This window comes from Doryrhamphus excisus, linkage group LG15, assembly GCF_037039965.1.
Source record: "Doryrhamphus excisus strain RoL-2023G ecotype Guam linkage group LG15, RoL_Dexc_Guam_v1.1, whole genome shotgun sequence".
In the NCBI taxonomy this organism is placed as follows: domain Eukaryota; kingdom Metazoa; phylum Chordata; class Actinopteri; order Syngnathiformes; family Syngnathidae; genus Doryrhamphus; species Doryrhamphus excisus.
The window spans coordinates 940,832-964,661 of NC_136371.1; the positions used below are offsets into that span (position 1 = coordinate 940,832).

Below are 23,830 nucleotides of genomic sequence, written 5' to 3' on the forward strand. Positions count from 1 at the left end.
TGATGCATGTTCAAATGAAATAAAAGAAAGAAATAAAACCATTACCATTAGCATTACCATGGTTAGGGTCTGCCTATCATCTGCAGTCCCAGGGAATGGTAGAAATCAAAGCCAAGCTTAATTTTTTTGTGTGTGAGCACCAAGTTAAATTGGGTGGATGCACCACCACTTGCACGAATGAGCTATCGCATGCAGACTAACAGAATTACACATCTAACAGCGCATGAGATGCTTATGGGTCAACCCATGCCAGCACTAAATTTGAGAGGGCCTTATAAAGCGCCAACATGTTGCAAAATGAACTGAAAGCGTTCCCGAGTCCGTTTCTGTGAAAGGAACGGCTCATCAAGATCCGGTTCCCCTCAAAGTGCCAAAATCTCTCGTACCCCAGATTCTAAAAACAATTAATTATTTATTAAACTCCAAATTGAGAAATGATGTCTGTCTGTATGTGCCCTGCGATGATAGCTGAGGTTGGAATTGAACCCGTGTCTCCTAGCTGTGAGGTCCGCACGCTAACCACACGACCGCCGTGCAGCCAAGAGTAATAATATTTCCGCCAATGATGGTTATGGTCTATTTCAAAATGTATTGACCCAGAGTCGAGGCTTCCTTTTGGCTTGAGGAATGTTTAACTGCTTCTGGGTTGGGCTCAGCAAAGACCTTATCTCGGGTCACAGTCTTATCTGTTGGGTCCACACGGCGTCCTCAACTGTGGGAGTGTGTTATTGTATTTTTAATCAGAGCAAGGGAGCAAGCGTCATTCTCATCACATTAGTGTCTGCTGTTATTTATTTGCTTCTGTTTCCCACAAACAGCTCCAATTGGGGGTGGGGGGGGGGGGGGGGGGCAAGATGAGGGAATACATCTGAAATGTTCTCATTTGACAGTCGTTAGAGATATGGATCCTGACAGTCAACAATTAGCTCAGTCACCTCCTTTATCTTCACTCCTCTTTGGCTGAGGGATTTAGTACGGCCTGTCCCTGCCTTAATGGGCGCTACACCTCACTGTGACGCACACCCAGACGTTTAATTCCATCCTGACAATCGTTTGAAAATGTTGTTGATATGGCTTAGATGAATATGGCTCACTGTATACATGAACCTATCAGGCCGCAATGGATGGATGGATGGATGGATGGTTGGTTGGATGGATGGATGGATGGATGGATGGATGGATGGATGGATGGATGGATGGATGGATGGTTGGTTGGATGGATGGTTGGTTGGTTGGATGGTTGGTTGGATGGATGGATGGATGGATGGTTGGTTGGATGGATGGTTGGTTGGATGGTTGGTTGGTTGGATGGTTGGTTGGTTGGTTGGTTGGATGGTTGGTTGGTTGGTTGGTTGGTTGGTTGGATGGTTGGTTGGTTGGTTGGTTGGATGGTTGGTTGGTTGGTTGGATGGATGGATGGTTGGTTGGATGGTTGGTTGGTTGGATGGTTGGTTGGTTGGTTGGATGGATGGATGGATGGTTGGTTGGATGGTTGGTTGGTTGGATGGATGGATGGATGGATGGATGGATAGATAGATAGATAGATAGATAGATAGGGGACTGTCCGTGGTGCTGAACTCCCCACTAGTTGATGCTAATGCTACCTGTTACACATAATACTTTGCTTAGTCAAACTAAGATGAAAAAATCACAATAAAAACACTAAGACTCAAGTTAGAATTAGAAGTTACACGACTCTGGAAAATAATAATAAACAATAATAATAATAATAAATAATAATAATAATAATAATGTGGAGAATAAATAGATGACATCAAATATGAACAACAATGTACAGCGTAAACAGTAATTTGTAATTGTAATTTAAATAATTTTGAATAAATAATAATAATTTAAAGCAATGTCTCTTGCCCAGTGTTTACATAAGCGTATTTTTTCAAAAAGCAATTAGCAGAATTAGCCTGAAAAGTCGTAATAAAAGGTAGAAATGAAGTCATCATTAAGGATCACAGGAGATGTTTGATGTTATGCTGAGACCTTTGGCAGCACCACCATACAGCGAGCAGATAAATATTATATGGCCTGGGTGTCTTGTTCCTTTGAAAAAAACAAGTCCAGTTTTTGACATTGTATACCCGTCATGTTTATTTATTTATATTATTTATATTATTATTCCTTTTATAGATAGACTACAAAATATGGCACGACATGGAAAATACCAATGTTGTACCACATATGGCCTAATCTACACTGCATCATTTTTGTTGTTGTTGGTTTTCACAATAACGTATTGAAGACAAATATCTGAGAGTGTGTAATTTACGACAAAAAAGCCTCACAGGTCGTTACCTGGCAAAAAAAAACAAAAACCTTAAACTGTATTAAGGAAAGCAGGAAGTGAACAAATGTAACAGTTAGTGATTGTAAAAGTACCAGATGGAGGGGTAGGATTTAATAAGCTTTGCTTCTTCCTACTCCTTTTGGACATGTGGAACTGGGAACTGATTATGGGATGCACTCAATTGGAATCTGATGCATGTTCAAATGAAATGAAACCATTACCATTACCATTACCATTACCATTACCATTACCAAATTGAGGATTTATTAGATAATATTTTTGTTGACATGTTGAAAATGTAGTTATCTACTGAAAACATTTGGTAGAATTTTTTTCCATAGTTTTTCCATATTTTCCATAGGAACTATGGCATGGCTCCTCAAAGTAGCTCAAAGTTTGTGTCATTGGATGGACAATACGCCTCGACTATTTTTATTTCCGACAATGCAAATAGTATGTTGACTAGCGCACGGATTGTCTGTCTCGTCCCGTCGTCAGTCATCGCATCGATGCCTCACCCCAATGGCCGCTTTGTCAGTTTGTACCTGCCTTTCATACATACAAAATATCGATGCAAACACACTGACCGCCAACACGTTTCACGACATAACCTCTGCCCTTGCTTATCTGGGGAATGTATCGCAGTCTTGTTTTGCTTTTCCTGCGTGAGCAATGTGACTCCACTCTCCAGCTGAGCACACCCCAAGTGGAACGTTTGGCACATTAAAATTACAATTCAGGTTTAAGACAGAAGCAAAAGTCAACAGCGTTTAAAGCGAGACATATCGTCTGTGGCTTAAGTGGCGGTTGACAATTTGCACAGTGGCTGTGAAATTGGCGCCCTTGATTTTAAGGAGTATGGTGGCAACAATGAGCCTCCATAATCCCCCAGAGATCACGCTTATTTTAAAGAGCCGCCGATGCCTCAGGAGACATGTATGGAGATTAATAGGACACGCAGGCATCTATATGTTATCTATCTATCTGAGCTTAACTTGTTAACATCCATTCATCGCCGGTCACGGGTGCGCTGGAGGCGGGGTTACACCCTGGACTGGTCGCCGGAACATTAAGTTCAGGGAACTTTAATTTCCAAGATGTCTTTCAATGGACTTTTTGGCTTACATTCATACAATTGTGTGAAACTAAAGTCGAAGCATACAAAGTACACCACTGCTGATTCTCCGTCTCGTTTTTTTTTTTTTTTTTTAGCAGGCAGTGGAGTGTAGAGTACTCTCCATTTGATTAAACTCTACCCAAAGGCTGCATCAATTATGTATCTTCACAATGGAGTTAATGGACTGTAATAACAGATGAAGATGACCTGACTACATTTCCACATGACATGACAAGAAAAATCCCACTTCACTCCTGCCTGGAATGAAGAAATATCAGGTTGGCTTGTTAAATAGAATAGTATTTGCTTTTGGAGGTTTCTCGGTTTGACTGTAAAAGCCTGTTTCCTGTGGGGAAGGTGCATGTGTCACATGTTCATATTTAGCGATATTCACCTGTTTGAATGGACACGAGGGTCATAACATTGTGGTATGTAATAATTTTCATCATATGTCTGTTGGGGCTGCACGGTGGGTGAGTGGTTAGCGTGCAGACCTCACAGCTAGGAGACCAGGGTCCAATTCCACCCTCGGCCATCTCTGTGTGGAGTTTGCATGTTCTCCCCGTGCATGCGTGGGTTTCCTCCCACGTTCCAAAAACATGCTAGGTTAATTGGAGACTCCCAATTGTCCATAGGTTGCACAGTGGTCAAGTGGTTAGCACACAGACCTTACAGCTAGGAGACCAGGGTTCAATTCCACCCTTGGCCATTCCCACTCACCAATCGCCAATTAACCTAACATGTTTTTGGAACGCATGGGGAGAACACGCGAACTCCACACAGAGCAGAGAATCGAACCCAAGTCTTCCTGATCTCCTGACTGCCTGACATACATGCTAACCACTCGCTCCCTGTGCGGCCCCACAGTGGTTTTATTTTATATATAAAAAAAAATTTCTATATGCATTCATTTTATTCTAGTCTAGTGTCTAGTGAGTGGAAGTTGCATCTCCCTGCTCAGTTGCTGTGTGATGATTATAATGTATTTCCTTTATCATTGAATAATAATATTCTACCGTTTCCGATGTTGACAAGCTCATCTTGCCCCCCAAAAGAGCTAATTCCATTAAGCAATATTATGTTGTTCTTATGGATGCACGTTGGCCTCACAGCTAGGAGACCCGAGTTCAATCCCACCGTCGGCCATCTCTGTGTGGAGTTTGCATGTTCTCCCCGTGCATGCGTGGGTTTTCTCCGGGTACTCCGGTTTTTCCTCCCACATTCCAAAAACATGCTAGGTTAATTGGCGACATGTAGTCAGCCATGAGAGGAGTTAGCCTCCCAATTCGTGTGGAAGTGTTACGTATTTGGCCTCTTACTTCCCCACTATGTTTCACTTCAAACCCTTTCTTAAGTTTAGAATAAGTAAATTGGAGGCTAGCTTGCTATGCTATGCTATTCTACATTCCAAAAACATGCTAGGTTAATTGGTGACTCCAAATTGTCCATAGGTATGAATGTGAGTGTGAATGGTTGTTTGTCTATATGTGCCCTGTGATTGGCTGGCCACCAGCCTCTCGCCCGAAGACAGCTGGGATAGGCTCCAGCACCCCCGCGACCCTCGTGAGTAAAAGCGGTAGAAAATGAATGAATATGTATGTTGATGTACTTTTACTCTGATTTCACTTGAGTATATTCTACATGTACATTTCATGGTACAGACAAATTCATATCACTCAGCATATCCTCCACAGCCTGGTGATGCAGCTTCTACACATTCATTCTCTGGGGTTTTCATCCCATGAGTCCCCCCCCCCCCCGCCCCCCTCACAAAGAACAGAAGGGGTCCGCCAAACCCTGAATGTCCCTGCAAGCACTGACCCATCTGGCCAATGGAGCCAGCCAGCCAGGTTGGCTACGCTATGCTACGTTATGCTACGTTCTGCTACGTTATGCTAACATAAAACTAGCACACAACACAATCCCTGAAAAAGGTTGCGAATGTGCAACACAGCCACTCAGCGAGCAGCCTTCACGCTTTGTTTGGGGTTGTGTGTTATCCGGCATGGACATGGCAACCCGGGGCGCAGACTTCTGACGGAATCACGCGGCCAGCAGACGTAAGTCCAGCGGGGAAAACACGTGGATTCAGCCGTGATCTTTAGGAGTTTAACCTCACCTTAGTGTTGCTGCTTCGCCTCCCAACTGGCGTGTGCAAACATGTTAGCATGTGAATGTTCCTAGTGCCCCCCCCCATCCATCCCCCCCTGCAGCCAGCCTCACGTTGCTTCAACACCATTTACATCAGCGCAAGCAGCCAGTAATAGCAGCATATGTCATGTTTGACCCCATCTCCACGTCTTTGTCATACCTCTGCAAAACGCCTTTTTTCCACACAAAGAAGAGCATTTCCATCAAGCATTTGGAAGGAATCCAATTCATGAGATAAGAGGCAAAATGCAATTAGTCTACACTTTCTAAATCTGAATGTGGATGCTACCTGTTGTGCTCTCTAATTATGAGGGCATCTTAGGAGACTCGTTTGTTGTTTTTCCCCCCCTAAGATGGATATAAATGATCTCTCCTTAGAGTTGAATAAATAGCAAACATTAGCGATACCTTTATTACTTTGCAAATAACCTCCTCTAAATAAACCCAAGTATGTTTGAATAAGCTTGTGATGCCTTGCAGCTGATAAATGATAATAGCAGGTTTGCCTTTTTGTTTACCTCAGCTTGAGGCTGCTTCTCGGCTGCTGATGTTTGTGCTCAGTGGGGTGCTACTGCCACCTAGTGGAACTGCAGGGATCTGTACTTTCATTCGCCCTTTCTTCTCAAGTCATGTCTCTTCTGATAAATGTCAGATCAGTGGCCCCCAGGGGCCAAAACACACCCCTGACCAGTGCTGTATAACCTCTTCTTAAGCCTTACAGACATGAAGTGACGTCAATTAGTCGCAAGATGGCGCTGTTTTCAAGGCTGATTGAAGAGGCGACATGCGGCGGAATGTCCGAATGTCCACTGAAGAAACATCTTTCACAAAAAGCGGTTTAAGACCAGTAAAACATTAAATATGAACATTTGTAGTTTTTTGTAGGTTTTGTTTAGCGCTTATTATGTTTAAAAATGTTAAAAAGACACCAGTGAATAAATGTTTTTTTACTCCATGCTAGTCTAAGTGAATGACATACAGCTTGATTTTGCCTTGTTTATCATTCATTCATTCATTTTCTACCGCTTATCCTCACAAGGGTCGCGGGAGCGCTGGAGCCTATCCCAGCTATGATGGCCAGCCAATCACAGGGCACATATAGACAAACAACCATTCACACTCACATTCATTCATTCATTTTCTACCGCTTATCCTCACAAGGGTCGCGAGAGTGCTGGAGCCTATCCCAGCTGTCTTCGGGCGAGAGGCAGGATACACCCTGGACTGGTGGCCAGCCAATCACAGGGCACATTTAAACAAACAACCATTCACACTCACATTCATACCTATGGACAATTTGGAGTCGCCAATTTTGGAATGTGGGGGGAAACCGGAGTCCCCGGAGAAAACCCACAACATGCAAACTCCACACAGAGATGGCAGAATTGAACTTGGGTGTCCTAGCTGTGAGACCTGCATGCTAACCACTCAACCACCGTGCAACCGCCATGTTTTTCATCATTGACAAATACATACACTAGTTAAATTGCTGCAATTTAAAATTCAGTAAAAATCCAACTTTTCTTCCAATTAGCCTTCGTTATTAGACACTTTTAGTCCGATTGCGCCTAATGGGAATCAGACTGCCACGTTTCCCCGAGCTTTGGACATCTAATGAGGCCTATTACAGCATGTCATGTCCGTGTCATGTGTCTGCTGTTTACACCACGGAGCTCCGTATCGCATTACCGCAAACATCCGCACTCGCCACAAAATTAATTAGGCTCATTTTCTTAATCAAGCAAAACATTTTTGTCAGTAATCCTGAGAAATCGTTTCCTGTTTTGCAGCGAGAGCCCAGTGAGGTTGACCACGAAAATTAGAAGCCCGCCAACAAGAAAGTAGGGATAGCGGTAATCTAAAAACAAACGTTTGCGTCCAGCTGTCATTTCTTGTTGCCGCAACGAATGAACAAATATTTCATTCACTGCTTTTGTTTTTTTTTTTTCATTCACTTGTGACATATTATTCATGAATGAGGGGACAGTGGGAAGATAGAGACTGGGCATAAAATAGTTTGACATAACCTCATAACCTGCCACATATATGGATTAGTTCCATTTGTGGACTCTTTGTGGAGTCTTTGGTGAGAGTACAAAGAGTAATAAATGTAGTAGTACAGTAGTAGTACATGTACACATGGCGCAGATGGTTTGCATGCACGTTTTTTCCTCTCTCACTCTGATGTCCCTTGGGGTCAAACAGAGGTCGGTAGCATACCCGAAATTTGAAGCGCTGCGTGATGGCTGCAACAGTGTAATCATTGTTTTCATCAGCAGTGTGACTCGCACTTAGTCAATTAACGTCTCCATCACTCAATAGGTTAAAGGTCAATAATTTAGTCAATTTGCATCCATTATTTGATGATCACTTGCGACCAGTGGCAACATTTCTTGTAAATGAAGCACTCGCCCACAGCTTGCTTGTTCTCCAATTTGTACATGATTAGAACATTGAATATGGACCCCCTCTACCCCTCCGCCGCCCTTAATTACTAATTAGCCATTATAATAACCGGGTGCAATAAGACTTGGGCAAATGAGAGCAGATAAGGAATAGCAACATATTGGAGGAATATAGGGCCACACTGAACAGAAAAAAATATATACGGATAAATCAAAGTTAACAGGTAAAATGCTGAATGTTAACACACTTTGCTTGCTAATAATTTGCTTAGTTAGCTATCACAAAAAAAATGAGATGCAAGCTGCTATTTATACATGTTTAACTCCTTAGCATATCTCGACAAACGCATTGGTTTCAGCGTACTTCATAACCAAAAGGTGAAGATTAGCAAAGTGGCCCATAATTCCATAATTTAAGCAATCTTTCAGCTTGGACATCCATGAACTTTGTATGTAATATGTTTGGACAAAGTTAGCAAAAAAGTAATCATGGAATTTAACAAGAAATGTAAGTAAATGTGTGAGAAATGTGTTTATGGGTATAAAACTGTGGTGAGAGCAGCCATGTTGTTTGGTCTAGAGACAGTACCACTGAGGAAAAGACAGGAAGCAGAACTGGAGGTCGCAGAGATGAGGATGCTGAGTTTCTCACTGGGAGTGACCAGGATGGATAGGATCATGAAGGAGTACATCAGAGGGACATTACATGTTAGAGGCCTTGGAGATAAAGTCCTTTAGGCCAGACTGAGATGGTTGGGACATGTCCAGAGGAGAGATAGTGAATATATTGGTAGAAGGATGCTGCCTTTAGAGCTGCCAGGTAGGAGGCGTAGAGAAAGACCAAAAAGGAGGTTTATGGATGGACGACATGAGGGTAGTTGGTGTGAGAGAGACAGATGGAGGATGGAGGTTTGCTGTGGTGACCCCTGAAGAGAAAAGCCGAAAGAGAAAAAAGGACTCCTTATTTATAAATCCAATATTTTCATAGTCAGAGCATAGAAAACCTGTTTACAACCTTCTGAATGTGTTTTTTAACATAACTGTATTAGAGCCCTCTTGGGTAATATGGGTAAAGGTTACAAGGCTTAGTGAACTTTACTCATACCACCCAATATAATACATATAATCACAGAAAATATGCCATTTAAGACACAAGACTCGTGTATCTGTTCCAATAAATGTGTTCCAGATGTGTGGAGGACAGGAAGTGACATCAGGGGTTCAGAGCTGAGTGGATTACTGTTGTAACCAGCGTTATTTGGATTATCATAATTGAGATTTTACTGTGCCTGATGATGCGTCTCATGATCTCTTTAACGTACATGACAAAAACCTCCAAAAAAGTGACAGTAGACCATTTTGAGGCTTTACAAATAGTATTACATTTTATTAATATACCTTCATAAAACAAGTTTAAGACTGTATCAAAAACTCAGTAAAAACATTAGATTTTTTTTTACATTTTTGTAATGATATCAGGTATGAAATGTACATAATTCACATACTGTTTATTTGTTGCAATTATATTCAGATGATGCCATTTCTTTGTTGTTAATGTACCCTTGCACAAGTCCATTAACATGGTAGTGGTCATAAATCTAAACATACAATCAAAAAAATAAAATTATTTCCCACTGTGGCCCTTCTGTTCCCAACTAGGTTGACTGGTACAACACTAACATTATTGATTTCTTTTTTTTATTATTTCACAGGCACAATATTTACATCCCTAAGAGCGACAGCTAGAGTACCAGCGATAGCCCTGCAGCCGCGGCCACTCCTCAGCGCAAGCGAACGCTAGGGCTGACTTTTATTATCACCAACAGTTTGGGTATCACTTAGAACCGTCACTCATCTCCATGGAGGGTCGACATGTGATCAACCAAAGTTGCAACATTAACAGGTCGAGATAAATGATCACATCTTTAAAAGTTTGAAGTTCAGTTTCTGTCTGTTAGGTACATGGTTTGGCCCAAAAATAATGATATGCAAATAAAAAAAATGATGTGTGTGTGTATATATACTATATATATATATATATATATATATATATATAGCATTTTAAAAAACTGCAAAAGCAGGATGCTACATTAAAAAGAAAAGTAAAATCAAAACAATGCACAAAATCAGTGAAAACAGTGAAAAGACAATTTAATGGAAATACAAAGCAAACTTTTTTTTTTTTTTTTTAAAGAAGCAATATATGTGCTCAACTGTCACCCTGTGGTGAAACGGCATTCCACCGGCCCCTTCACTGGACATAGCAGCCTCGCTGACCAGTCACCATAGCAACAACACAAAACATCTCTGACGGCAAGTTCAGTGGCACAAATATATATATATATTTATTTGACTAATTCTAATTAGTTCTAATTTGAATTATACGGTCAATTGTGTGCGAGACGTGGTTGAACAAGTAAGTACTTCATATTGTGAAGTGCGACTGTTAAAAAGGAGCCAAGTATAGGACAGAAAAAGAATGAAATCAAAACTCTTTAATAAAATGTTCTAATGCTTTCAGTTTGGCTTATGGTGTTAAATTGTCCTAGAAAATTAACAGGTGCAACATCTTAGTACGTCTTAGCTGAAGGACAGATAGGAGTGATACAGCTCTCAAATAATACCACGGCAAGGGAGAGCCTCAAGTCTGTTGTCATGGTAACATCTGCTAAAAGGCCCGGTGGGCTTCAGTCTCTCCTGCTCTATTATGTTCTATACAATAGAAATAGTACATCATTGAAGATAAAATTGACTCTTCTTCTGGGCAAAACAGACAAAGCATTTGAAAGTCAAAAGCAGACCTGAAGAACAAGAGAGCGAGAAGGAAAGGGAATGGAATTACAAACTGCTCTCCGCCTATTTTGCCTGTTCCAGTCGGAGAACGCTGAAACATCTTATCCAGGATGGTGAAAATATACGTATGGTCGCCTCCATTGAAATCCAAGAAAAGTTACGTCTGTAGTCAGTAGTTTGAACAAGCATCCCTACAGTGCACCTGAATTCCAAGCTGAACGCTTCAGTGTGTGTGTTAGGGAGGAACGTAGGGGGGCGGTGACCTGTAGGAGGTCATGTTCTTGGGACGAGAGCCTTTGCCTTCAATGGGGACAGTAAAAGGCGGTGGGGGCTGGTAAGGAGGCGCATTGGGATCATCATCTTGATACACAGAATACTCTTCCAACAAATCTTGGTTCAGTAGCGTACTGTGGGGGCCGGCCATGTTCGGGTACTCTGGTGGGGGGAGTGGTGGCTTTTCCTCCTGAAGAATAAGAGGAATGCTGGAGGATGGGGGGGACTTGGAATCGTCCAGCTCATCTGCAAATATTATGGGAACTCCTTTTTTGATAAAGGTCGCCTGCTCCTCCATGGTCATCTTCCCTCTGCGCTTCTTCCGATAGCAGACCATAGCAATGATACCTGCAATTAATAAGAGTGCTGCGACCACAACAGCGGGGATGACAGTGTGCAGGTAGACATCGTCACTGCTTCTACGGCCGGTCCCAGGTGAGGGTGTAGCGGTGGGAAGATTGGGGCTGGGCAGAACTTCCCCTGGTGGAATGAAGGTGTAGCTCTGACATTTATTTGTGCCACGAACAGAGATGTTAATGGGTTTGAATTCAGGCTCCATAGATTTGACAAAGGCTGGTTTTGGTGCGCCTTGCGGATCGGCGATCCTGTTGCTGAGAGCTGCGATCTGGTCCTTTGGACAAGAATTTTGCTGAAGACTGTTATTGGTCCATTCTACCACAATGGAGCCCTTGGTAATGCTTCGTAGGGTCACTGTGCTGCTATTGCGATCACCAAGTGCATAAGCTAACTTTTTTGTCAAAAGAATCTTTTTATGGACATCGTTGCTTAGAGTTGTGGGGTCGCCGTGGAAACGGGCAGCAAAAACAACTGGTGGTTTATCATTAGTTGACCAATGGTTGACTTGAACCTCAAATGCATCCATGACACTCTTCCCACCTTTATCAGTAGCTAGCATGAAGTACTCATGCTTGCCTTTGTGTTGCTCCTCGGGAAGTCCATACAAAAGCTGGATGGTGCTATTGAACTGAATCCAAGACGTTTCGCTGACCGCTTTCTTAGCGGGATGCTTCAAAGTCAAACGCAGCTTGTCAGTTGTTCCATCCTCCTTGTCAAAGAATGTATCAGGAGGAATCTTGAGCTCAAAGTATGTGCCAACCCATGCGTTTACCTGATCAATTGGGTTGCGGATCTCTGGCATCTGATTCAAGTCTGGAGCCAAGGAGAGAGGAGTGGTGCGTTTAGGTGGTTTTGCTGTGGTAGATTTGGGCTCTCGGGGAGCTGGTGTTGACGTCTTGGGTTTCTTGGGCTTTCTTGTGCTTGAGGGTTTGGGTTTTTTGGTGGTGCTCGGTAGCGTCGGTAAAGCGGTGGCTTCCACAAATGTAGGTCTGGTCATTGTAGGTTGGATGAGCATGGTGCTGGTCGACCCCAATACCTTGGTGGGTTGTGGGGGTCCTAAAACAGGCGTATGGGCAATTTGATCTCGGACCCTCATTGTGGGCTTCACAGGAAGAGGTAAAGGGCCACGTACAGGAGGTGCAGAGTGGTCTGTTGCTGGGGCAATCGAGGGTGAGGTTGGGGTTGGAACAACACGTAGAGGTGGCTCTGGGTAACTGGTTGGCGGAAGCAGGGAGGGCACTGGAGTAGGAGTGTTGTACAACTGTCGTTTGACACGTTTGACTGCATGGGGCTTTTTGTTCACGATGTGCCAACCAACCACTGGATATGCAAGTTTGGATGACATGGTTCCGTCCTTTGCAGAGGACTGAACAATGCTGATGTCAGGGATACTGCCCTGGTCAAGGGCACATCCAAGTTTCCATGACAGCAGAACTCCATTCTCCACCACTTTCTTGGCGTTCCCTGGTCCCGCCATGAAAGCAGACATGTCAAATAAGCGGTTGTTGACAACAGGGACAAGTCTCATGTGCTCAACTGGAACATGTGAGAATTTTCTCATAATAGTCAGTAAACTGACCCTCTGCTCAGCAAGCATCTTTGTCAAGTCAGCATCCAGTATGACAGTGAGGACAGTGACAGGCTCCTCGGGGCCACAAGTGAAAGGCTGCAGGCCACTGCTGTTAGACTGGAGAGTGAGCAGGGATGGTTCAGCGTCTGCCCGCTCCTCTGGGTATATTTCAATGGAGAAGACCGTACTGGGGAACTCTTGGCTGCCGGTCTTCTCATTCATGTCTCGTCCAGACACAGAGATATGATACACACCTTTATCTTGCTCCAGAGCCAAGCCTCTCAGAACACAGTTTTCTTTGTCCCAATAGAGCCATGATGGTAATGTTGGCTGTCCCATCTCAGTAAGCTAAAAAAATAAATAAATATATAAATGAGCAAGAAACACACACACACACTTAAAAATACTCAACTAACACAACTCAACTTGCAAATTCCCCCACTGAGGGACGAATAAAGGCATATCTTATCTTAACGTCTGCACTAATTCCACTGCACATATCCCTTATATGATTTTACAGCTTTACTTCGAAAAGTGACCTTTTTTGTAATAAAGTGTAGAGCCTTTGAGCATAGTGAATTAGTGTCCTATAGTATTTAATAGGTGTAGAATAGTGCATAATGGTTCGTTACGCAGCAGGAGTTAAGTTTGCAGCTCAGTTCATTTTCGGTACTGAAAGGCAGTAAATGCAATAAATAAATAAATACTTTTCTTTTGCTGGAAGGGACAAAAATAGGCCTTCATGTTTCAAATAAGGATGGTGGAGCAGTTTTCCTTTCAAGATGAGTTTCCGGAATGGTGTTAGCGTTTCAATCGACTGAAGATGCAACTGCGCCACATTGTTGTGTGCCTCCATGTTTATGCTACATGATGTATTTATTATATGATCAAAGACATCCCTTTTTATTTTAAAATTCCAATTTCCCTTTCCAGATACAATTAATATTATACTAAATATTAAATGTTGCCAGTCATTGCCATAAATAACAGGACTCGCTCATTGCTCCTTTCTTTTTGGTAAAGTAGCCCTAACAGGACTGAAAGTTGAGAGAAACCTGCACTAGACATAAATACATCATGAAATACAACATGCAGATGGACGCTAATTTTGTTTACTGATGTGCAAACTGAGTTGTGGATACAAATTATGATGTAAATTTTGAGGAAAAACAGGTTTATTGTTTGTTTTGGTTGAAATAAGTTATACAAATAATATATTATTTTTTAAGTAGCTCTTGGACGTTCTCATTTTGGAAAAATAAAAAGGTTGGAGACTCCTGGTATTATGATAGCTCCCATAATCATTAACATTTATTTAGAAGCAACTGTTTAGACCTATCTGTTTGAAAGAGAAATTGTTCATTTTTCTATTTACATCATTTTTCTATTTACGTTCAAGGAGTCTAAATGTGTACATAAAATAAATGTACAACTAACATTTATGTTGTAAATTACAATGGGGAGCGGGGGACTATGATGCTTGGCAGAGGTTTGTGGTCTCTGAGTGCTTTTCCAGTTTGAGATTATTATTTGTTGGACGCAATTGCAAGTTCATTTTGAGTTCAATTTAAAAATCATTTAACATTGAAGGGAAGCAGTTTTTCTTTTTTTCCCCTTGACTGTACTGATGCACATACCACACCATACAGTTGCACCCCAACTATTTGCTGAAACACTGTAGCATATATGAAAGTGAAAAAATGCAGCTCAATAAAATTGAAAGGGAGGGGGAAAAAGGCAACCTTTTGCCACAGATATTGTATGTATCAATAGCCAGAGTAATGTTGAGCATGTGATTGCTCTTAATTTTAGATTACTTTATGTTTAATATTAATAACTTATCATTTTGTCTTATATCACAAACCTGAACAGCAACAAGTTTCAGTCATGACATATTTTGCCCCCATTAAACACTTACATGGAGATTACAGCTTGCACTGTCAGATACCAGTGGAATCCTCATCTGAAACACCTGGCCGACAACAGCTGAAGAGTCAGGGATGCCATTCTGTACTCCTCCATTTTTCACAGAGGACTCCGGCGTGGCGAAAGCAGCAGACTGGAGCTCAGAGAGCACAGAAGACTGCATGGAAGCCTCCAGTTGCATCGTGAACATCTCCACCTGTGCGTCTTGCTGTTCCAGCGCAGCACTCGGAGCCATGGCTATCAGAAGTCCTATTATGAGCGAGACAGTTCTACTGGAAGGAAACCTGCACCTCCCAGCATCCCCACCATCCACGTCTCCCAGTTTATAGTGCATAGCAGTCGGCCCTTGAGCTGCCTAGCAGATGTCTGTGAAAGACGCAAAAGGCCACATGCACTGAAGTCAGTCAGATGATATGCCTTGAGTTGGGTTCCCTCGTTATTGGCTGTGCTCACAGATTTTGTTATTCCTTTGTTGTCCTCTGGGATCCATCAAGAGAGGTCAATGGCAGCCGGTTAGACAACCATGCCAGGGAACTACAAGAGAAGACAAATATGATGCAAGTGTAAACAAAAACCATCAAAGGAAACCTACGAGTATGGCTGCATCATAAAAAATGTGATATAATATCCAATACACATCCAACACCTTTTGCCAGATTTTCTCCTTACCCACGCAATGAACTGCTGCAGTCTTTGCATCTAAATGGCTCCTTTGTTTACACATTCAACTCTATGTAACTATGTTGTGTCTATATCTGTCTTCTGTGTGTATAAATTCAATTATAAAAACTATGCTTTGTTGTGTCTATATCTGTTTTCTGATAAGTTATTTGCCTGTCAGACCTTGAGCGAGTTGTCAAGAGCCGCTACCACTTGGCACATGAGGGGGACTGCTGAGAAAGGGGACATAAAGTGTGATGTCTCAATTAAAGCTAATTCAGAACCGTTGACATGTACTCAGCCTTAAAACAATTAAGTATTTGCTTCATACAAAAAGACAATGAAACAGTGAGTATATACACAACTGAACATTGGTGGAATATTGCAGCAGCTGATCACAAGAACTCAAAGCTGCGCACATTTGCTCCAAGCAAACAGCTGGTCAAGAACAAAAACTACAGAAATGAAGAACAGAGTTAAGTTGTTGAGTATGAGGTGCTTTTTTGGGGGGGAAAAGGAAACAAAACAATACTTTGATGGAAGTTGACAGTTCCCTGAGTCTCGTTGGTACAAGATCATTCATTAGTTGAGTTCAGGGATTAGCAAACATTAAAGATACAACAAACAATGACACCACTAGTCACACAATAATAAATTAACTAACAAGTCCATGAGAAAAAGACATTATCGCAATGGCGTTCATGGCACGAACGGCGCAACCAAACTAGTAACTTTTCCACACAACATCGCGGCTTCAAATGCAATGAGTGGCAATTTTGAAAGGTGTGTGCATCTTACTGCCGAGTTGTTTTATCAGTCACACCAGCAACCGCAGGCATTTCATTGTTAGCGCACAGTGCGGCGTTAAAGCTTTTAAAACTAAAAAAATAGCTGTTTAGCCACACTTTGTCTGTTTTTTTTTACATTTAATTTTCCTGGTCCTTCGTTGTCTTGCCACTTTTTCTAGCCTCTTCAAGCTTCCCGCGTCTTCAAACACCCGCTTCCTTCTTTGACGTAGGCACGTTGGTGACGTAAGCGATTATTCGAAACATGGGAAACCCCCATGACTACTTTTTGTAATCAAGGTATTTGAATTATCCGAATAATCGTTGCAGCCCTATAAGAGTCTCATAAAAATATCTTCCATCTGCAGTTGGAATTGCATGGTTGACTACATCTTCCTTAATCACTTCAAGTTTGGAGCTTTTGAATATTTGAAAATTTGAATAAATATTTTTTCATATTTTATATCCTCATATCATGATACATCTCAAAGAAAAAAATTACACATGGTAAAGTCCATATCACTCAAACCTTATTTCAAATCTTATACGTGTCAAGTACAGAAATGGACAACGTAATTCCGATTGCACCATATAACGCAGAAATAATGCAGAAAATATAAATTATTTAATCAAGTAGCTACCGCATTGTTTTTGACAACCGTAACCAATATCCAGTTTCCAAAAGGTTGAAAATCCATGCTGATTATGATTCCAAAACATCTTCCTGGATTCATGCATGCCTTTATTCTTTAATGTAAAATCTACTAGCATTAAAAAAGGTTTTGCCCATAGGCTGAGTTTTACTCAGATTTAGCACTACCCCTCACCTCAGGCTATCAGCACACTCAGCAAACAAGAAGCAGTATCTGAGCATCAAAGTAAGCGCTACACAATGTGGCCTAGATTCAGATTCTGTTAATTTGCAGACAGCAAAAGTGACCATAATTCACACATCATCACTTCACAATTTTGGATTGTCGCTTTGCAGGTTTCTAACTTCATATTCGATGGGACAACAACACAATATGTAAATGAAAGCAAAAAATATGGAGAAAAATAGTGCTTACTGGCCTGGAGACAGAACATGATAATTTATAGTGTTTATGCCAACATAAAAATGCCTCTGATAACGCTAAACCATGTTCAACAGGACTAATGGGTGGAGCTCACAAAAACAATTTTTACAATACTTTATAGTGAGAAATCCCACTATTATGAACGGGAATGTGTTCGGCAAGTAGTTTATTCCAACATGGCTTTGATATCGCTATTTCCGATGACTGGAAATGTCACCAACAAATCTATGTGACAGGTGACAAGTACAGTCACAAATGAGACATTGTGAAACATCATTTAATGCAAATCATTTCTATTTCAAATAATTTCTGTGTCAATAAACAAGCCACTGCCTTGAATATATTCCAACATTCCACTGGGTTTAACCTAACTGGATACATTTAGCACAGCAGTCTTTTGGCATTTGATCATATTGTAACTGTAAACCTGATATTATAATGAAAACAGTCTTAATCGTGATTTTTTTTCATTAGCATAATGACAATGTTTACAACAGCTCTAGACCGGTTATGAAGACATTAAACCATGCTATGTAGCCTGAAAGGACTCAGAGGAAAACTAAAGATCGTATGAATATGTAGACTTCATTGTATGCTTATTAAACTCCCATTTCAAACAAAAGGCCCACTTTTAAAGGGCCATTTAATGTATGGCAAATGCAATACAATGACAGATTTGCTTGTGTGTGATTTCACCGAGGCCTGACTAAGTGCGGGTGGGAGCGAAGCAAATCAGTTCACAAACGTAGCATTCCTGCTTCATGCCGTCCAAAGGTAGTTAAAATTAAAAACTATCAAAAATAATTAGATCTCCGAAGCACAGTGGCACTCAGGGCCAATTGAATTGACGTAGCACAAGCAGCAGCCTCTGTACGGAGCATGAGCTGAATAACAAACATCCACAACACAAGCTTGCATGTCCACACTCTTCAACAAAGTAATCGAACATGTGGTGCAAAAAATAATGTTTTTGTGCTACTAAATCACCAGTTCTAGAAGTTGACGAATCATGTTTTTTTTCTCTCCGATATTACAACATAACTGCTTTCTGTAGCCTGGCAAAAGCTTGAACAATCTCAAAATCCATTTAGCTTAATCTGATAACTGGCTCTGATTATGATCCATCTTGTTAACTAGCTTGCAGCTCCAGCTGCTAAGACTGGTACAAACTCAAGTGGTGAACTTTGCGTAATACAGAAACCCGAGAATAAATAAGCTCTATTAATTATGACACAATAGGACACCCATGCTATGGAGCAGGAAATACTATACACCTCCTAAGGCAATAACACCACTCATAAATAATCATTCGTGGGGAACAACAAATGCTATTTTTGTATTACATTATAACAACGATGAGATATTGCCGTCAAAATAAATATGTAATTAGCAGCTTTTTAACACAATTCTGCATTATGGTTACAATCTTTTCAATCTGGCTAGCTAAACGGTGAGCCAATGGATAGCTTTGGGCCCGTGGCGGTCCAACTAGTCGGTGTATGCAGGGCCTTTCTAAAATATAAAACCCTGAACCGTTCGATAATTGTTTAAATGTTTTGCAAATCACACCAGAGAGTCGTTTTTTACAGGGACGAACAAGAGAAAAAGGAGTACAATGTGAGCACAACCGCGGCTCCGGGTTGCTCTGTCCCGCAGATTCCTCAATGCTAGCAGACATGCACCTGTTTTATTCTGGGCGGAGGAGACCAGGCATCCGCTTGTGAGGCACTAGACCACACATCTGCCCGGTTCTCTTACACAGACTGTTGGAAAAGCGCCACTATTCATTTAGAGTATGTTAAATATGCCCGAACTATCTCTGCTTTCAAAGATGAACTTGTCGAGCGAGTGAACTAAGCGGTCGTATTGCTAACACTTGGGCTAATGCCGAGACAGCGAACGAGACGATTGCTAATGTCAGTTGTATCTTTTCTTAAAGAAAATATAAGCATGTATTAAAAATAACTAGAATCCCAATTCACAATAACCACAATAGCAGCTTTCCCAATGTTGTTACATCCAAAAGAGCGAAGAAGCCAACATGTATACTGACCTTGTTAGCGAGCTAACGTTAGCTACCTCCTTCTCGAGCCACAAAGAGCCGCCGAGGTTTCCAATTTGCCATCAAATATCGGTTTCCCCTCAACACCACGAAACAAATTGATCGTTTGCAATTACAATAGCGACGTCTTCCTGGTTGGCTTCGTGTAGAGATGGTTCACTGCGCCGTATCGTGATGAGGTCGCTGCCTACCCCTCCCTGACTGCCTCCTTCCTTCCTTCCTCCTCACCGCCAGGTCTGCAGGTTGCGGGAGGCCAGTGAGCAGGCGGGACCCCTCCCTCTGTGGAGGTAGCATACATCCAGGTGAAATTGCTGCACACTTTAACTCCGTCTTTACCCCTCTCTTGGCAAATAGCTACACACTCTTCATAATCATAAGTGCTATGATGAACAGAATAATGTTTGACTGAAAATACTATATATTGTAATGGTAATGGTTTAATTTCATTTCAACATGCATCAGATTACAATTGAATGCATCCCATAATCAGTTCCCAGTTCCACATGTCCAAAAGGAGTAGGCAGAAGCAAAGCTTATTAAATCCTACCCCTCCATCTGGTACTTTTACAATCAGTAACTGTTACATTTGTTCACGTCCTGCTTTCCGAATATGGTTTAAGGTTTTTGTTTTTTTCTCCCAATTATTTTTTAGTCCCGTACTTTTTTAGTCTCCTCTCTTGTAGAGAAGTATTGGATGACATTTTGACCTAATTGGTTATTTTTAGCCTTATGCATTATTTTAGCTGTTTGAAGATGAACTATATCAGCAAGTTGAAGTATTTGTGATTTTAGAAATAAGGAGTTAGTATGTTCTCTATAGGTGGCACTATGAATTATCCTTACTGACCTTTTTAGCAGTATGTCTTCATGTTTAAAAACCATCCATTCTATGTACCACTTATCCTCAGTTGTGTCGTAGGGGTATGCTGGAGTCTATCAGAGGGCACATATAGACAAACAACCATTCACACTCACATTCATACCTATGGACAATTTAGAGTTCCCAATTAACCTAGCATGTTTTTGGAATGTGGGAGGAAATCGGAGTACCCGGAGAAAACCCATGCTTACTCCACGCAGAGGTTCCCAAGCAGCGATTCAAACCCAAATCTTCCCCATCTCTTGACTGTGTGGCCGACATGCTAACCACTTGGTCACCGTGCGGCTGATCCAAAAGCCAAAAAACACACAAATACCATAAATAGAACAGAACAAAACACTGCAAATGTCAAAACTAGTTAAGTTAACAGTTAATGGGACAAATTTCCTCAGGGCAAGGGAGCCAGACCAGCGAATGTTCATCTTTAAAGAAATGAATTGAATGTCTAGAAGAAACTTTTGAAGAAGCAGCCTGAAAAGGTAAACATTTACCTGTAATAGTTTACACTATTATAAACCAACCAATTTATGGAGCCTATACCAGCTGTCTTTGGGCAAGAGGTGGGGTAAACCCTGGACTGGTCGGCAAGTTATACTCTTTGCCTATTATAGATTTTTATTTGGGATTTTTACATGGAAAATGAATTGGTCAATGATATAGTTTTAGTTCAGCATAACACAACAAAATAAAATAACTTACACATTTTAGAAATATGTCCTGTATAAACTGTATTCAGAATCCAGGCTTGTGATACTCAACGTGCAGCAGTATTAAAGATATAATTTTGACAAAAGGAAAGAAGAGTTGAGATATTTGTGTTTTATGTGACTGTCAACATTAAAATTATACTTTCCTTACAAAGCACATCTCCACTCAGTGGAGAACTGGGCTCATGGGACCCAGTTAACAAGCTCGGCAGTAACTCTTGTAAAGGTAAATAAAAACATATACATATAATGGCTCCCTGAATGATTTCAGCCCTCATCTTTAGTGTTCTTCCCTGCAACAAAACAAGACTGATTTTAATTCCCTAATCTCTCTCACAATCACACAGGTTTCTACAACCACGGACTGTTTCCACATTGATATTTTCTAACAGCTTTGTTTCAAGGGATCCACAGATACTATGTAGGGAAGTACGGTACTCTGAGCATTACTTTATTGTAGTAGTTGTGAGCTGTAGTTTTTCATGTGACTTTCACTCAGACACACACTAATTTTCCACATGACATACATCCCCATTACTAATACATAGTCTGCTGAGCCAGACGGAGCCAGACTAGCGAGCTAATGTTATGGTACGTAACCAGCCTCCACCTTGGCATGATTCCATCCAATGCAACATGTGGATGCAGTTTTTCACGCTTTCTCTCTCAATCACACACAAGCTTTTACTTTCACCAACGGTTAGACTGTCCACATTATCAGCAGCTTTTTTTCATATAACGTTAAAAAGCCGTAGCATTTCAGTATGTGGAATCAAACTATGGAATGGATTGAGTAAGGAAGTCAAACAATGCACAACGATGAGCCAATTCAAGAAACAATACAAGCAGTTGATGTTTGCTAAATACAAGGTTGAAGAGTCTTGAACCAGTCATGATGTGCTATATATATCACTATATTGACACTTACTATGGTACCCATTATGGCATTGGATGCTCATATCACCTCCTACTTTGGTACGTGACAAAAAATAAAAAATTACAAAAAAAGCGTAAACTATATTAGGAAAGCAGGAAGTGAACAAATGTAACAGTTACTGATTGTAAAAGTACCAGATGGAGGGGTAGGATTTAATAAGCTTTGCTTCTTCCTACTCCTTTTGGACATGTGAACTGTGAACTGATTATGGTTCATGACTGATGCATGTTCAAATGAAATCAAACCATTACCATATAAGTCACAGACATGTGATTCGCTATGACACTCCACATGCAGCATACCTGAGCCGATGCTTTGCTGGGAAGGGACGTGGTGAGTTGTCAAAACACCGCTAATGATGAGGAGAAATGTGAAATAGCGGGAATACGTGGCATACACGGTACAATACGCAGGAGACTCCTCGGCAAAAAATGCACTGCTAATAGACACATATGACCTGGGAATACAATGATGTTGTCGAATGAGAATATTCCAAAGGCATGATAGGCGGGGATCTGACAAATTCTGCCTTTAGTCTTCAACTAAAACTACTAATGTTGTTCTCTTCTTTACGATTGAACAGCCTCATAATTCCTCAATCACACACTTTGTCAGCCTCTCTCCCTTTTGTTTTGATTCTGCGTCTTTCCTCTCCAGACAAATTAGCCTTTTTGCTTAATTTGTCCTCTTCATCAAGCAGTAGTCCAGCCTTACAAAACATTTTGGTGATAGTTTAGCATCCGAGGTGGAGGGCCTCTAAAGTAAACTAAAGATATGCTGGCTCTGTTTATTCAACACTACTATCACAACAGTTACCTTTATATGACGTCTTATACAATAGTAACGGTTGGCATACATAAGTTGTAGTAATTCTACACTTGATCCAACTGAGTAAAGATTTGTCATATCAAAACACGGTCGCTGCACAAGACATATTACCATCCACTTTACTACTTCTGAAGCTGCAGTTTTAGCCATAAATTAGATGCATCACTTTACAAGGCGCATGAGAAAAAGCTTATACTATGTTTTTGTTTTTTTTTTTAAGTGGCTGATTGGAGTAATGGGTAACAATGTCAGAATTTGGCAAAGGAAACTGTGGTTTGAATCCAGGGTAAATGGCAATATATATCATTATTTGATGTCACTATTTTTAACAGTACTGGCCCTCTCAGTGTCTGCCAAGACAAATTCTGGCTTGTCCAATCCCCACTGAAAGCTCAGGTACCAAACGCAGCGCCTGTAACTGATACACATAAAGTATTTGTGCAAAACACAATGTAGCTAAAGTACATCACGTTTTGTTCATGTTCTGTATGATCCAAATGAAAAGTATTAGGTGCTGTGCTGCTTCCCATCACTGCTTTCTAACATCCTGCACTGCAAAGCATTCCTTGTGTTTAATTTTCTCCAACCCGATGACTCTTGTATTTCTCTTTTAGGATTGATGAAAAACACCCAAAGAAGGAGATGTTTTCTAGTCGAAGGCTCATTGAGCTTACACATGACTGCTTATAATATCCTGTATTGTAATGGCTTTAAATAGGACACAAGCTCCATGGGAGACAATGCTAGGAAAAGTCAAATAAAGATTGAAGAAGAGGCAAAACACTGCATTAAAAACCTTAAGATGAAAAAATGAAACTGCATATGTCATTAGGGTGACAAATAGAGTGCAAATGATCCTTTTCATTATGTGCTTTGCCAACAAATGATTAGATGTTGCTTATTCAATGGGCGAATGTGTGTTGTCATTTAGGTGATGGCATCATCATGCATTCTAACAGTGAAAACTACTTCATGGCGACAAAGAAAGAGCTTTCGTATAC

General features: G+C 41.1%; 1 protein-coding gene across 2 annotated transcripts in view; it reads right to left on the minus strand.

Annotated features, from left to right (window-relative positions):
* Positions 1 to 10,101: 10,101 nt before the first annotated feature.
* LOC131104028 (dystroglycan 1-like) overlaps positions 10,102 to 23,830 on the minus strand; it is a 76,458-nt gene continuing 62,729 nt past the window's right edge. The window contains exons 2-5 of one of the 2 annotated variants that reach the window (XM_058050723.2): positions 19,469 to 19,756; positions 15,348 to 15,428; positions 14,887 to 15,260; positions 10,102 to 13,316 (exon numbers count right to left, since the gene is read on the minus strand). In XM_058050723.2, coding sequence (XP_057906706.2) covers positions 11,004 to 13,316; positions 14,887 to 15,228 — 2,655 coding nt within the window. In that variant the 5' untranslated portion in view covers positions 15,229 to 15,260; positions 15,348 to 15,428; positions 19,469 to 19,756 and the 3' untranslated portion in view covers positions 10,102 to 11,003. Of the gene's footprint in view, positions 13,317 to 14,886; positions 15,429 to 19,468; positions 19,757 to 23,830 lie in introns of both variants that reach the window. The other variant, XM_078796809.1, reaches the window with a different exon arrangement.